General features: G+C 34.3%; 1 protein-coding gene across 1 annotated transcript; it reads left to right on the top strand.

Moving 5' to 3' along the window:
• The first annotated feature begins 1,741 nt into the window (after window positions 1-1,741).
• LOC135632659 (uncharacterized) lies at window positions 1,742-16,732 on the top strand. The gene is made up of 13 exons (XM_065141305.1): window positions 1,742-1,994; window positions 2,462-2,583; window positions 2,668-2,801; window positions 5,903-6,065; window positions 8,089-8,132; window positions 8,254-8,308; window positions 8,432-8,465; window positions 8,576-8,808; window positions 13,196-13,450; window positions 13,661-13,762; window positions 13,943-13,993; window positions 15,421-15,502; window positions 16,077-16,732. Exons 1-13 carry the CDS (start codon window positions 1,841-1,843, stop codon window positions 16,220-16,222), a joined length of 1,575 nt encoding a protein of 524 aa, XP_064997377.1. The 5' UTR covers window positions 1,742-1,840; the 3' UTR covers window positions 16,223-16,732.

The raw sequence follows: 16,732 nt of genomic DNA, 5'->3' as shown, positions 1-16,732 counted from the left end.
ATTTTTTATTTAATAAAATTTTTACTTTATAGAAGACATAAATATGTTTGTTTCTCACTAAATTATATTAGAAATCTTATGATTTTATATTATATTATATTATATGGTACTTTGAAATTTTAAAAATTTATTAGCATCTTGAAAATTGATCTTAAGACAATATTAAGTAATATCTGAATAAATATGACTTAAAAAAAACCAAACATCAATTTATATTTGAGATATGCATTCATTCACTCTCGTTGTACATCAAATCGGGCAAAAACTATTGTAAGCCTCATTTAGTGCATAAAAGAATATTAAGATTATTCTTTGTATGATGCATGCACTAAAAACAATATCTTAATATAAACGAAGTCAGGAAATGTTTATGTTAGCAATTTCCTGACTCCTCATCGAAGTTTCTTTTAGCAAAAGTAAACTTTAGATTAAGATCAACTCATTACATCCCCCAATATACCATTCCATGATCATTGGATTAATCTCAAGGCATTAGAGATCACCCCTCTATATAATTAATTAGACTTTGAGCAAATCCACAAATATAAGATTCGAGTCTAAACCCTTAATATTTTTATTTAATATTATTTTTATAAATAGTAAGTAACAAATATAAGATTCGAGTCTAAACCCTTACAATAATTTATCTATATCTTTATTGGTTAAATTTACTTATACAATAAAAGCATTGCTAATATCATAGTTTAAGATCATTATTAGTCCAATAAAAAAAAAGCCATTCATAAAAAAACCATCATATTCCAAAATAATAATACTTATTGTCCAAAAGTTAATGATATGATAATTTATCTATTTTCAAGACATTTAATCTCTCTAAATTTAAATTTATCAGATACAACCCTACAAATCCACAACTTATATATTTAGTTAATATTGATGACACAACTTTTTTTTACCTTAGAGAAGAGACATTTAATTTTAATTTACAATAAAAATATTTATATGGCACATACTAAATCTTATAAAGGCAAACATGTGATTAAATTAGTATATATATTTTAAATTTTCGAAAAAACCCTTATTTTATTTTTTTTGGGATTGGTGACCCATGTTTTATTATTTCCCATTACTATCCCCACTTTTTATATATCCTCAAAATGTCTCTAATAGGACAAAAAAAAAAAAAAACTCATACCATATTTTTTGCACCTCCATAAAATTATTATAATTAATATCCAGACACTTAATATATAATTCAAACCAGCTTATCATATTTTATGATATTTTAAATAATTATTTATTTTGATTAGTCTTATAGTGTTTTTGTATATATATTAAAAAGTATTATAACCGAGGAACAATAACTCGAAATATAATGTATTTTTATCTGTCTTGAATATAATATATTATTCTCGAATAAGATTATAGTATTGTTTTAGCACTTTTATAAGAAACTTACAAACCTACATAAAAAATACTATAACTATACTGATTCATCTTAGAACGAGACTGCTTTAAGATACGTAAAGTTTTAGATCCAAGCTCCAATAGACCCGGTCCAACGTAAAATATTTCTTTTAATTGTAAACCCGGTCCAAGCTCCAATAGACCCGGTCCGAACTATTCTCGGTCCAGATTTGTTCCAGAAGGATCTATAGATCCGACGGTTTACATCAAACATCACAATCTGGCCGCACGGAATCTAATGCCGACAGCTCAGCCGTCTTCGAGTTCCCTTATAAGTCTGCCGCAGTTGCAAAAAGAATGCACACCAGCGAAACTAAAACGGGGAGAGACGAGGGGCGGAGAGGCGAGAGGAAGGAGCGGCGCTTTTGGAAAGAGAAGGGTAAAGGAGGCGGCGAGAAGGTTCGACGAAGGAATGGAGCCGAAGAAGGGCGTGGACGAGTCATCGTTGGATGAGCTGTTTCTCTACACCACCGTGTGCATCGTCGGGTTTCCCGTCGAGGTCCAGGTCAAGGACGGGTCCCTCTACTCCGGCATCTTGCACACCGCGTGTTTCGAGAAGGATCAGGGTGAGATCTTGATCCTACTTCTTCCGATCGAATTCGGTGGCTTCTTGTATTTGGTATCGATCACGGATCCGATAGGTTGAGTATTTTTGCGTATCTGTTGATTTGTCATGCTGTTTGCCCAAATTCGAGATTTTAATATTGATAATGCGTCGTTGCTCTCTTTTCCCCTTGTTTGCGTTGTTGCCTTTTACCAATTTCGTGGATCTCATTTGTTAGCGTTTCTAATTATGATCTTAGCACATGTAAAAGTTGTCTTCTTCTTTATTTCTTTCTAGTTCTCGTTTTATTTATCTTGTAATGTGATTGCGTTATGGTGTTGGTGGTTATTATTGGAGAGCTGCTATTGTTTCGCGTAGATCCGTGCTTGTCGTAGTTTGACCAGCCAATGTGACTTGTGGCCCTTCGAGTTTCTTCGAGGTTTTTTTTATTAAAATTGATTTTGCTTGCTGATCTGCTGAATTCTTTAGGTATTGTTTTGAAGAAAGCGAGGAAGATAGGGAATGGGAAATGTGACACAAACTTAGCTTTAGGAGACTTTGTAGATACTCTTGTTATTCTTTCATCTGACCTGGTTCAAGTAGCTGTAAAGGTAAGATCTTTTCCTTGTGGATGATTTTTTTTCTATTATCATTGTTCTCTTATGTCCTTCGGTCATCTGTGCTCTGTTTATCAGGAGTTCCTCCCGCCAGCAGATCATGTTGCTCAGAACAATGCAGAGGTGGTGATTGAATCTGATTTACAAACTTGCAATCGGGATTCTGGAAGGGTGAGGGAAGGGTCCACATGTGAACAAATTTCTGCTTTGAGGTACATGTTGCATATAAAAACCTGATTCTGTTAACTATATAGGTCAGTTGCATAGGCTTGGCTCCCTGCCAATGATCTGCTGTTTTATTAATCATGTGTAACAACCATCTTGGAAATCATGTTGCTTCTGGCAAACCAATACTCTTCTTGTTTAATTTTTTTGTGTTGCTACATATCGAGAAATCTGGAAATATATCATTTCACACTCTACATTATCTTCTACTTTTTCAAGCAGTGTAAGCCTTGACACGATGGTAAAGTTGTTCCTTTTCAATATGGGTGTCGAGTTTGAATTTGGAAAAATCCTCTTATGGGGGTCAGGTTGCATGGATAAATCTTCCCAAGTCCTATGTTTGTGGGAGCTCATGCATTGGGCCACTTGATGATCTTGGATATATTTTCCCCAGTCCCATGTTTGTGCGTGCTCATGCATTGGGCCACTTCATGACCTTACTAATTTTCTTCTAAAGTTTGTATGTTGACTCACAACAATTACAAGTTCAAATATATTTTTCAAAGTAAAGCTAAGAACTTATTCTTGGTTCAGGAGCACAGGTGGAAACGAACATTATTGAAACTTGGTAAACAAGAATTTTCATGAGGCAGCTTGGGGAATATAGCTACAATTGGATGAAAGAGATCTTATTGGTTATAACATTGATCCTTTTCTTTTTTAAACAAACGTAATTTCTGCATTTAAAAAGCTTGAAGTTTGAGAAAGAAAGAATAGTGGATATAATGTTAGTACAAAGGATGCTGGCAGTGATTCTCTTTCCATTTTTAATAACTAATATTGTTAGAAGCTAGAGCTTAGCTGACCTAGTTCAACGATATCGTAACCAAGGTTCTATGTTTTGGGTACCGAATCAGTATGCGTTCAGTCCTTGCCAGCATCTTGACACAAAGTGTACCTGTATATACCACGGTACAGAGAAGCGTTAGGGTTAGGAGAAGAGGAGGTGTGGAGGCAAAGGCAGCTGAAAAGAAGAGTAGGGAGGAGGTGGTGGCAGACAAGGAAGTGGATGAGGAGTAGAGAAGTACCCAAATGGACAGGTGGGCTGGGGGCAGCAGACAATGTGAGAAGGGGAACACGATAGAAAGAGAGAGATTGGATTAGGGGGCTGGGGTTTACTAAGGTTTCTTATCAGGGTTATTTGTTTTTCAAATGAACCAAGCGGTAAGCCTTGTATTGCATGTGGACCACTCAAAATTGGATGATTTGGATGTACTGTCTGGTACATAGCAATCTCGATGAAACATTAACCTTGATCTTTATCATGTCGTAAGTTGCTAACTAAGAAAGTCTACCATGGAAATGAAACAAATTTATAAATCAGTTACCTACTAGAGTGTTGAACTTCCTTATAAGAAAGCTAAACCTTTGTTATAAGGTTAAAACCCAGGAAGTGTGTACTTTGATTTATCCTCTCCTGTCATTCTGGTAATATTTATCTTTTTATTTTTTGCTTGATGGTTTAAATATAAATATATGATGACGTAAATTAGAGATCTTTTCATTTGAATAATGATGTTCAATGGTCATAAAACTCTGTTGACACAGCAAAGAGATATTAAAATTATATCTTTTTAATTGTAAATTTCTGAATTCCTTGGATTTTTGGGCTTAGAATTGATGAGTGTGAGCCTTGCGACTTGAGTAACTAGAATTGGTCACGGAAACTTTCAGGGATGAAACTGCATTTATTCTCCTGAGATATTGCATTGGCAGGAGCCTAACATATTATGCCATTTTACCATCAGGCTTAGAAGTTGGTGAGAACAAGTCCATTGCGTGGTACTGAAAAACATTTTTCAATAGGTGTTCTGATGTCAGAAGAATGGAAACTGTTTCCTTGAAATTTGATGAGCTTGGTCTGAAGCTTTTGAAAGTCAAAATGAATAGTTTGAGCGTTGTTTGAATTTCAAGTAATAGAGCTCAAATATGTCATCTTCTGGACTTTAGCTGATGTGAAGTGTTCTTTTAAGGATTCTTTTAAACTTTTTCTTAGGCTAATTGCACAAAAATGGTAGTTGTTTGAACCTTAGAAAACTTAGAAGAATTATATGGGCAAAGATTAATTCTTTTAAGCTTCTTGTGTGAACAGTTCCCTTGAAACAGAGGATGCCCCTTTATTGAATTAGTTAAGTGATGATTGATATGATATACTTTAGATATGTAGGGTTCAGGCAACTACTTCCACCCAGATGCATTTTGCTAAATGAATGCCAAAGTTAGATGCACTCAAATTTGCATATGATATCTATTATATAAATATTATTCATTTCTTGGTCAAGTTACATGTTTAGAATAAAGGCCTGTCTAATGTATCAGATCTTTATTAAGTCATTTTGCAGTTTATGGCCAAGCCTCCGTAAAAAGCATTTCTTAATTTCAGAAGATGCAACAAACATATACACACACACACTACGATGGAATAAACAAATATAATTTGGAATGATTGTAGGAACCACTTTGATGATAGTATTGCTTATGTTGTCATTGTCTGTTGAAATTGATAAGTTCCTTGCAAATTATATGATGTTAATTGTTAAGTAACACTCTTAAGATAAAATGTCAGAATCGAACCTGAGATTAGTTGTTAGGGTAGTTCATTCAGTGAGAAAAAAATTAACATTTTTATATATGTTATTTTTCTTGACAGCATTTAACTCTTATGGCTACATTGTTGTTTAAACTTGGTGGTGCGACTAATATGTTTAGAGGAAATGTTTTTGCACTTATATGTGTAAGATATAACAATGTTGGCATTTGTGTTCAAAAACCCTATTCTTTAGTTAAGGATGACTAGTTTGACCTATCGACAACTTTTCTTTAAACAAGGAAACACATGAAAGGACAAGGCTCTTGGTAAACAACTTTATGCATTTTTTTTTGTGCGCCTATTCTTTCAGTTATTCATTGGATGTATGTATCGCAAGTGATCTGTTGGATGCAAATGTTGGGTAAATTATTTTGCTGGATATTTTTGTATTTACATGGTTGTCTGTCATAGACAAGATTATGAATTTCAGTTTGTTGATTCGTCAGCATATTATTGATTCTATGAGGAGAATAATTTCCTGTTGTTTTCATTATTCAGGTGTTTGGACAAAAGTGAAGAAAGTGAACCTCTTTCATTAACAAATGATGAAGAACATGTTATAGTGAATGAGATGCCTGATGTAGGTAAATTTCCAGACAAGGCTTTAGATAATATGCATGAAGCTGGAGGTGCAAGACAAGATGAGATATCTTTAGAAAAGGTAAACTTAGTTGCATCGATTTTGCTACTATGTTAAGTTGATTTTTGAAGCTTGTGATCAATTTATGTAGAGTTTGTGTAAGTTTCACTAGAACTGTGCTTTATACTGAATTCACCCACAAAGAGAAGATATGAGGTTTGTTTAATTCCTAATTTTATATTATGTAGAGCATGAATTTTCCTTATTTGACACTTTTTAGTATTTATGGATGCCAATAAAGCATTTTACAAGGTGTAACACAATGATCATTTGTTGTGTCTGCTGCTTTGAGTAATAGAGCAGGATAACTGGTATAAGCTATAAAAGTTCTATTCACAACAGTTGGGATCTTTTTCTCCATTTAGATGAGGCCAACTTACTTAAAAGTTAAAGGTCATTATGTTATTTCTCTCATAATTTTATCAAGTCATCTTTGGTCTTCCTTCCCCTCTCTTGATACTGGTAATTTGGACTGGCTGCCTCTTTTTCACTGTATGCATTTTACAGTCTGTTTTGAACATGTATGAACCACCTGGCATCTATTCCTGTTGATCATGGATGCGACCAATTATACAATCCTTGTCAGTAGTTGTAAGTTGTAACATTGACCATTTATCTTGTAGGGCTTGTTGTTTAGCTATTAAGACATTCTTTTTTATTGTTGAGCTTAGTGCTGGTACGATCATCTATCTTTTGGCATAATATATTCTGGGTGTTGAGGTAATTACCAAGGATTCGTATTGCTCATCACATGTAAAACACTTGTGCCACCTAGAGATGGATTTCGGGGTCCTTCTATTCAGGGTTTTGAATACTATACCGTATCAGTGTATCAATCAGCTGTCAGTACAGTATGTACCGAGCTATACCAAGCATACCGACACATAGTACACTAAGGTGTACCGATGTACCACCCATACCGGTCCTCTATCAGATCGGTATGTACCGCCTATACCGAGTGGTATGGTACGACGATATTGCAAACCATGCTTCTATTGGTATTCATGTTGGGCTTATGGTATAGTTGTTGTTGGATATTGGTATGCATGAGACAAATTTTCCTTTCTAGCTTGATGCTTATTCTCTTTACCTTGGAGTGGTGGTTCTTGGAAACTCAAAACAGTTTTCTCCTTATGTTAAGGCTTATTGTTAGCTGCAGTAGTAGCAGTTGGTTTCCCTCACTGTACATGCAGGTCCATGAATACTCCTCGAAGCTTTCTTGGTGCACGAGGAAAGTGAGATAAAGATAACTGTACATGCTTGTTTTGGGTAATAGCAAGCCTAGAAGCCTATGGATTTTTCATTGAGTTTCAGACTTGTATTTTTTAGCATTATGAATTGGCTGTGCTAGGCACCTGCTGAAAACATGGTTTGTTATCCCTGGATTGTCCTGTAGGTTAAAATTACTGCTTCTGAGAAAGAAAAAGAGGGAGTTCAATGTAAGCAGACTAGGAATAAGACATGAATGTATTAATTCATAGGAGATTTAGTAAATTATTAGTATCTCATTTAGTTAAATTATTAGTGTGTCACTTAAGTTAGTTGCTTTTATAAGCCATGGGTACCACCAAACTTCATTGATAAGAGCAATGAGATTTACTCACTTTCTAACACATAAATAATTTTGGACTTCAATCAAAGTAAGAATTATGGCTCTTACATTATCAGATATTGAAACCGGAGGTCGAGCTTGGTACAATGGTAATGTTGCTCCATTGTAACCTATAATATTAGGTTCGAGTCACAGAAATAATATTGTCTGAGACTGATGCAACCTTGATTTGTTTCTCTACTGCACTAGCTTGTTAGTTGCTATTAATTTCAATCCATTATACATTATGAACTTTAGTAACATCCTTTTCTTCAGTTAAGCGAAAATGATGTTATTACAAAGGTATGGTTTAAATTAAATGTAGTTGGCTTTGATGAAACATAATTGCCTCTTTCTATAGAAAGTCACATCTTGTAGGTTGTTCTCCACATATTATGGGCTTCATGTTATCTGGAGGGTTTTGCACTGATTCTTGTGCTTCTGACAATACAGGTTGAAGAACATTCTTTTATACCAGCTATTTCACTTCAGCAAAGGTAAGACTTGAAGTCAAATGATCTACATGGTTTCTATGTTCTGCTATACTAACTATAATTATTTGCTTCACTGTATTCTATACTCTCATTTGGCTACCCTGAACTCACCACTCTGCTGCAGACAGGTCATAGGGTGCAAACCGGAGGGAGAAAAGCATTGTGATCCTGTTGAAGAGGTCTCTTAGTGAACACTTAAGTTGAACAAGACATTCATTTTTTAAACTTCATTTTGTTCAATGAATTATGTTTGTTTATTTGTTAATATTCAGTTTATGTTTTTGTGATCTCTTTACATGCAGATGGCACAAGAAGTTCACCATTTGAGTCCCAACTGTAAGTCAAATGTTCTCCTTGAAAACAATAGTATCTGCATCGATACTTAACTGAATCTGTAGACATTTTTGGAGTAGTTGTTAAATTATTAGCCCTAAATTCTCTTTCAGCAAATGCAAATGGTTCAAGATTGAATAGTTCTGCTGCTATGCCTGTCCAACTGATGCGTCTAGAGGGCAAAGATTCCACTTCAACAAACATTTCACTATCAGATGCTAGAACTTCAGCTTGTACTGCTACCCCTTTGGTTTCACATATTACAACCTCTTCATGCCCTGTTAGATCAGCCTTATCTGATGCATCAATTCCTAAAAAGAGCAAAGCTGGAAGTATTACTGCCAAGGTAATGTCCACTTTTGTACAGAGATTTACTTGTTTGCTACTTACCATGCTAATACAAATGTTCTTCTAATGTGTCTTTTGGTGTCCAGAAACAATCAGGCCCTTGCTGCTAGAATTTTGTAGTTTTTATTCTCATGTGATGAGTTCTTGGATGAACTTTTTAGAAAATCTCCCTGTATTCTGCTACATGCTTAGAAACAAACTGACGAGCATATCAGAATGAACTGATTTTCTGATGATCACAAAACAAAAGGAACTGCAGAGCAGGGATTCTGATGTTATAGAAGCAAAGGTTATTGGATTCATCTATAAGATCAATTCATCCATGACAGAACTGAAATATATATATAAAAAAAAAAGACTGAACAGAGAGTCTTCATCCGCTCAATGCAGTTTACGACAATTTGACTTGTGAATCATGCATTGATAATTTTAATTTTCTATGTTCATATCTATTGTGGGTTAGCGGTTTAAATAGGCTCTTGGGCGCTTGCTTAGGTTCTCTGGCGAGGCGAGGCTCGAGCACCTCAAGGGTGGATTAGGCGGCGCACTTCAATGAGGCGCCACCTGCGCGTGCGCCGCTTGGGTGCTCGCTTGAACCCAAGCGTTGGGCGCCTCGGACAAGTGCCCTGTTCAAATGAAGCAATTGAATCAAACTTTTTAAGTCTGGTTCGGTTCAACAGTGATTAGTTGGTTCGATTGAACCAAATAACCACTTTCTTACTCGCAAAAGCCACCTTCGCATGCTCGCGTGGCCCCAAGTCGTCAACCCTAGTGTTGCTTTTGCCTCCACCACCGATGCTTCCTTTGTTGTCGATGGACGGATTGAGGCTTCCTTTGTTGTCGATGGACGGGCAGGTTCGATGGCCTAGCCTTTGTCCGTAGCTTCGTTTCGTTGTCGTTGCTTCCGTGTGCAGTTACTTCCACCGTCAAGGGAGAGGACTGCAGCTTCCTCTGCCATCGACATACACCTTTGAAACTTCCTCCACCCATGACGTTGCCATTTGCAACTTTCGGCACTGTCGCTACTATCATTTGCAGCTTCCTCTGTTGTCGTAGTTGTCATACGTAGCTTCCTCCATCGTTGTTACTGTTGTCTATAGCTTTCTCTCTTGTCGCCACTATCATCCGAAAGTTTCTTCGTCACTGCTGCCCTCTCCTTCCCCATTTTTCATTGTCGATGACACTTTTCTCCCCCTCTATTATTGTTAACAATTATTTTCTCCTCCTCTAACTACTGCTAATAGTAAATAATATACTATTAATAGTAGATTGTTAACTATTGTACAAAGCAATCTCTATTTAGATTGATAATATACTTTTTAGATTTTAACACTGCTAATCTTTATTTATTTAAAATTATTATTGGGGTTTTAGGATTAATGACAAGTGTGTAAAGCAATTCAGAAGATTCTTCAAAAAATTCAAGAAAGGATCTTGCTTGAGATACAATTATCTAAAAGATTTTAAAGATCTTAATGTAGTTACTTGCATCTTTTGTGATAAGACTACTAGAGGTGGTATTTTTCATGTAAAGCAACATTTAGTAGAAAATTTCAAGAATGCATTAGCCTGTAAGAAGTGTTCACCTGATGTAAAAGAATAACTACTAACTTATATGACAAAAAAAAAGATATAGAAGAATAAATCTTATGAGATTTTACCAAATGATAATGTTGAACATATTAGAGATGATGATGAAGATTATTCTGAAAGTGTAAATCCAAGTGAGAAAAGAGTATATGACAGAAAAGAAAAAGAAGTCATGGTTATTAAGAAGGGTAAAAAGGGATCGATGGACTTATATATGTATCAAGAATTATGGAAGCAACAAGGGCAAGCAGGAGCAAAATTAGGACAAATAAATATAAGTGATGCTTGTAATAAGAAAATAAGGGGAAGAATAATTCGTCACATTGCTCGTTTCTTTTATTAGGCTAACCTTCCCCTTAGTATAACTCGTTTATACAATTTTAAGGAGATGATTGAAGCTATTGTAAGATATTGTGAAGAATTAAAACCTCTAAATTATTATGAAATACGAGTTTCATTACTTAAAAAAGAGTTGGATTATACAAATGACTTATTAAAGGACCACAAAGAATCATGGGTAAAGCATGGTTGGTTTATTATGTTAGATGCTTGGACTGATAGGAGACATAAGAGTATAATTAATTTTATGGTCAAATGTTCTTTATGAATCATCTTTGTGAAGTCAATAGATGCATCATCTTTTATGAAATATGACGAAAAGATATATGATTTGTTTGATAAGTTTGTGGAAGAAATTGGTGAATAAAATGTCGTTTAAGTTATAACCGACAATGAAAGCAATTATATGTTAACTGGTAAGATTTATCTTTTGAAATTTTTTAATCTTTTAATTAATTTATCTCTAATTTGAATGTAAGAATTATGTGACTCCTAAATCTTATCAATTTTGTTATCCTTTGTTTTAGGTAAATTACTTGAAGCAAAAAGACCACTTATATTGGACTTCATGTGTAACACATTACATTAATTTAATGTTATAGGATATTTGAAAGATTTTTGAAATTAAGAAGACTTTAGAAATGACAATCTTTATCATTGGATTTCTCTATAATCATATTGAGGCTTTAAATATGATGAGAGAATTCACAGACAACAAGAAATTTGTGAGATATGATGTCATCCAATTTGTAACTTGACATTACAAAGCGTGTATTGTCAAAAATATAACTTGAGAAACATGTTTATCTCGAGGAAATAGGTGACAAGCAAATAGGTAAAAGAAGCGAAAGCCAAGAGGGCCAGTGATATCATCTTAATGTTATCCTTTTGTAATCTTGTAGTTTATATATTAAAGATAATGGACCCTCTTGTTCGAGTCCTTTGATTGACGAATAATGAAAATAAGCCTATAATGAGATATATTTATGTGGTTATGAATAGAGCAAAGGAGACGATTCAAAAGTATTTTTATGGAAAAGAAGAAAAGTATAAGAAAATATTTACAATAATTGACAAAAGATATAATTGTCAACTTAATCATTCATTACATGTAGCATGATATTATTTGAACCAAGAATTCTTTTATAAGAACACCTCCGTTGGGTTTGATGCAGAAATTGTAAATGGCTATATCAGTGTATTGTAAGATTGGTTCCAAACCTTAAGGTGCAAGATAAGATCATACGTGAATTATCTTTATATAAGTATGTCGATGGTCTTTTGAAATTTTAATGATAGTTCGATCTAGGACAACTACGTCCCTTGGTATTAATAAATTGATATAATTAATTTCATCTATAGTATGTTATTGGTAATAATTAAATAAATTTTGTAGCTGAATGGTGGAGTCTATTTGAAAATTCCACCCCGAACTTGTAGCAATTGATTATCAAAATTCTTAGTTTGACATGTAGTACTACGAGTTGTGAGCGAAACTGAAGTATCTTTGAGCGTGTAAGGATCATAGAATATTTTTGTTTTAATTAATCTATTTTTTTTTAATAGATGTATTGATATATTTTCAAATTATATGACATGATAGATTCACACAAAGAGAAAAAATCGGTTAAAGCATCAACGATTACATGATCTTATTTATATAAATTATAATCAAGCATTGAAGGCTTGTCATGATTTGCGAAATAGTATTGATCCATTCTCATTATAAGACATTGATGATTCAAATGAGTGGTTGGTGGGAAAAATGGGTGTAAACTTGTAATATGCCAAATATAAGCTTATATTTGAAGATAATAACTTGACATGGAGAGATGTTGCAAAGAGCCTAAGGTGTTGGAGAATTACAGACATATACAAGACAGATGACGGAGGAAAAAATGAGTGCAAAAGCCTTAAGCTCATCTCTTGCCACTGTTAAAGAGGAGGAAACATATTTTGATAAAGATGGACGAGAGGAAGAGAAGGATGATGATATGTTTGATAATGACGAAGTTGACTATGATGAAGAATGAATTTAATACAAAACTTTATTGTTTTAAACTTTTTGACATTTTTGTTATTAGAAGATGGATAATATGACTTTGTACTTTAGATCTTTTTAATTTAATGTCGTATTTTTATTTATATAATTATATATATTTTAATTATATTATATATTTTTTATATTTTAATATTTCAGAGCGTCTCGCTTCGCTTGGGCTAGCTCTTAGTGCCTCGGGCATTTTGGGACCTTGGCGCCTAGTACTTTTTAAATCATTGTTGTGGGTGTTACACTGTATTTCGAATTATATACCAGATCTAATCATGTTTGATCCCAGGGTTTGAAATGCTATTTTGCTGACCTGCCTACTTTAGTTACCTTCTTTTTCATGTTCTTGTAGGATATTTCTTATGATTATTGTCTAACTGCTTTTTTTTTCAACATAATATTACAGGAATCGAAGCTGAATCCAAGTGCAAAAATTTTCACACCATCAGTGACAAATTTAAGACCATTACCTACAGCTGTGCCTAATATTGTGAGCCCAAGCCAAATGTTGAACAATCTTCCTGTAATGCCTATTGCTGCTTCACAATTAGGAACTGAAATGAGCTCTCTTGCAAGTCATGTCACAGTACCAAGTAAATTGGTCCCATACAATAACATAATTGCCACGCACACTGGACTGGGAACTCATTATACTCGACCTGTATGTTCCTTTAATGCTTTCTGAATATTAGATGCTTTTTTTTGCAATTGCATGTTCATTGAATTGATTGTTCTGCCTTTTCTTCTTCTACATTTCACTATGTTTGATTGTTTTATATAATGCTATATTCTGCTTTAATCCTGATTTTTCAGAACCCTTGGGCTTATATATTTTTTTCTTGTGTTTTTTTGTTCCTTGTTCTTTGTACAGGTTCTGGGGCATGCTAGCATTCGACAATTACCCATTAGAATGAATGGTCAATATCATCCTCTTCAAGCAGGGCATTTCTATTCAAATCCACATTCCCAGATGGTAAGTCATCAGTACTTCTCATACTTTTTATTTAATATTTTGCAATTTTTTGTGCAACATATCAGTACTTCTCATACTTTTTATTTAATATTTTGCAATTTTTTGTGCAACATATCAGAAGTATTTAGTATTTACTTCTGAAATTGAATTGCTATAACCATGTTGGAATTTTAAATACAGTTAATGGTTGGACAATTAAGTCAGCCTGCATATGTGCATCCGGTTTCTCAGGTAATAATTCTTCTCAACATTATATTTAAATCCTTGTGTTGTTCCTTATGTGCTTGCCTTTGTTGCTACCTATTCTTTATGGAATCCTGAAACATGTGCCTACCTTGTCTGCTTGGCATCATAATATCTTTTATAGTTTGGGGCCTTGGGCACACTGTGATGGCTATATCAAAATGGATTAGCATAAGCTTCTAGGCCACTTATTTTGAGATAAAATGTGCACATCAACCATGACATCAACTCCTGAACCACATGGTCAACCTTCAAACGTCTTTTATCTCAATTTAATTACAAATAGGGCACACTGTCACATTCTTTGAGACCTTTTAATTTGTATCTTCGTGCTTAATGCCCCTTAGAAATTTTCATCGTCGAACTATTAGACATTGATCAAACTGGCGATGAGCACTTATGTTTAATATTTTGTGTATCTCTGTTCTTTAGTTATTTGTAAAGTGAGTGAAGACATCTTAATTCGAATAACTGCCACCTGCTACAGTTTCCACCATATGCTATTGTACTTGATTCCTATGGTGAATCTGTTTTCCTGTTATGAACTTTAGGTTATTTAAAATGAGGTCTTACGATATATATTGTTTGCTGATTACATTGTTTTATGCAAAGAGAAACATTGGAATGGAAGGTACCAGAGAAGATTTGTAGTAAGAAGGTCAAATATATAAGCACACCTTTGGTAAGACTAAGAGAAGATTGGAAATATAGTTGAATATATGAGCTAGAAGTTTCAAATTCTATAAACTTAATTTTGTGATTTATTACTTAACGGGAAGGGCAGATTGTAGAAAAATATTGTTTATAAAATTGAAACATGATAGATAAAGGGAAAGTGATTTGTCATATTATGATTGCAGAGTGCTCCGTAAGATAAATTTTATAAGATTCTCAAATACTGTCTATGTTGCTTGGGTATGGATCCAAAGAATCATGTGTGACATGGGAGACCATAGAAGCTGTTAGATTCAACATTACTGGTATTTCTTGCTTAATTTTAGTTACAGAACTTAAATTTGATTCTGAAGCAATTTATTTTTCAATGGTTTTATGCTAAAATTTCCAAGGTATAATTCACTGATATTAAGGCTGTTACGTGTTTTCCCGAATTGACCAAACTTGCATATTTCTCAAGTTGCTACACTCCGAAAATGAATGTGAATCAGGATATATGGTAGACATGGTTCGTCTTACTGGGTCTTTAGCAACTAAGTGATCGAGGTGTATACTTGTAAACGTTTTCTAACCACCATGTCTTAGGCCTAAACTCTGACATTTCACAGCCAACATAATTTTGAGTTTTTGTGGTTCTGATGTATCTCCATTTAGATTGTTTTTACCAGTGATTTATTATGATATCACGTTTCAGTCATCACTTTTGCCTTTTGATTTGATTAATGCTTTTTTGCTTGAAGGATGTGATTCAACGAACGCCAGTTATGCCACAAGGACAACCACACCCTCTATTGACTCAAGCAAATGCACCAAAGTTTCAAGGTACTTTCTTCATTATCAATCATCATTTTGTAGTATTAGTGAGGGGTTTTGTTCATTATCAATCATCCTATTGTAGTGTAAGTGACGGGTTTTGTTCTCCAATTATTTACATGCAACATACAAGGATTTATGTTTCTTAGAACTGGGGGGAACAACAATCAACCAAAAGAACGGATGAAATATACATTTTGGAGCCTGGTAGTCTTAATTTTTTGCATAAATGACAAGATACTGTTCTCCTGAGGTTAGTGGCAATTATGATGTCTTATATTTTCAAACTACTGGAGAACAAAAACTGAAGATAAAAACCAAAATGTTGTTAGTTTGCTGTTGTCTGATGCACAGACTGAATTGTTGAATACTCAGGTGCTTTATTATATATAACTTTAGAGGTTGGTACATATATTTATGAGGAGCAATACATGCTGTTAATATCTAATTTATAGCTTTAATGAATATGATTGATGTCTTGAGATCTGAACCAAAGTTTCAGAGCTTCTGAATTGTCTTCTTATTTATGTCTGCTTCTTTATGAGAAGATATTTTGGCTTATATGATATGCACATCATTGTAGGTGCTACAGCCCTGGCAGCGGCTCCACCCGTTGTTGCAGGTGGAATTCAGACTATTGTGGCGCCACCCCATGCTCCATTCTCACAGCCCTTCGCTGCCATCCAACCAATCGTAGTCCCTGGTGGCAATGGTTATTTCTACCACTAAATCCTTGTGATCTCTTTTCTGGATCCTGGAATCTGCAAATCAATTTTGATGAGTTCATTCAATTCTTTGCCTAGCATGGTAAATAATGATGCAGAATTGAAGATTGCCCTTTCAACTTGCTATAGTGGTTTCTGAAGTTATTTTCCTTAGGAAACCGTCTGTTTTTGTTCCTCTTATATCAAAGAAGAAAGCGAGTCAATCACATGTTGAATCTTTCTGGAAGGTTTCTTTTTTTCTTTTTTGAGGAAAAGAGTATAGTGTATATTGGAACAAGCCATGATAGATGAGAGGGAGGAGGAAATGATTTTGTTCTACAAGAAGTGGCTTCTAACTGAGACAAGCTACCAAAGGTCACAGTTCTAGTGATTACCGACTTGACAAAAGTATTCTTTTTCTTTTTCTTTCCCTCAAATTATCTGCATTTGCTTGGTCATTTTTTGAACTGGATGGTAAGAAGTTGTAGCTGGAGAAGAAGAAAATGTTAAATTTTATGCATCGTGGATTCTAGCT

Source organism: Musa acuminata, chromosome BXJ3-3 (genome assembly GCF_036884655.1).
Source record: "Musa acuminata AAA Group cultivar baxijiao chromosome BXJ3-3, Cavendish_Baxijiao_AAA, whole genome shotgun sequence".
In the NCBI taxonomy this organism is placed as follows: Eukaryota; Viridiplantae; Streptophyta; class Magnoliopsida; order Zingiberales; family Musaceae; genus Musa; species Musa acuminata.
The sequence above is the reverse complement of the archived record's forward strand: the minus strand, read 5'-3'. Positions and strand labels throughout refer to the sequence as shown.

What these genes read in the sequence shown, in the direction of transcription:
- LOC135632659 (XM_065141305.1), top strand. Translation starts at nt 1,841, where the DNA reads ATGGAGCCGAAGAAGGGCGTGGACGAGTCATCGTTGGATGAGCTGTTT. An exon ending in TGGTTCAAGTAGCTGTAAAG is followed by an intron (nt 2,584 to 2,667) that starts GTAAGATCTTTT and finishes TCTGTTTATCAG; the next exon opens with GAGTTCCTCCCGCCAGCAGA. An exon ending in CAAATCCACATTCCCAGATG is followed by an intron (nt 13,763 to 13,942) that starts GTAAGTCATCAG and finishes TTTTAAATACAG; the next exon opens with TTAATGGTTGGACAATTAAG.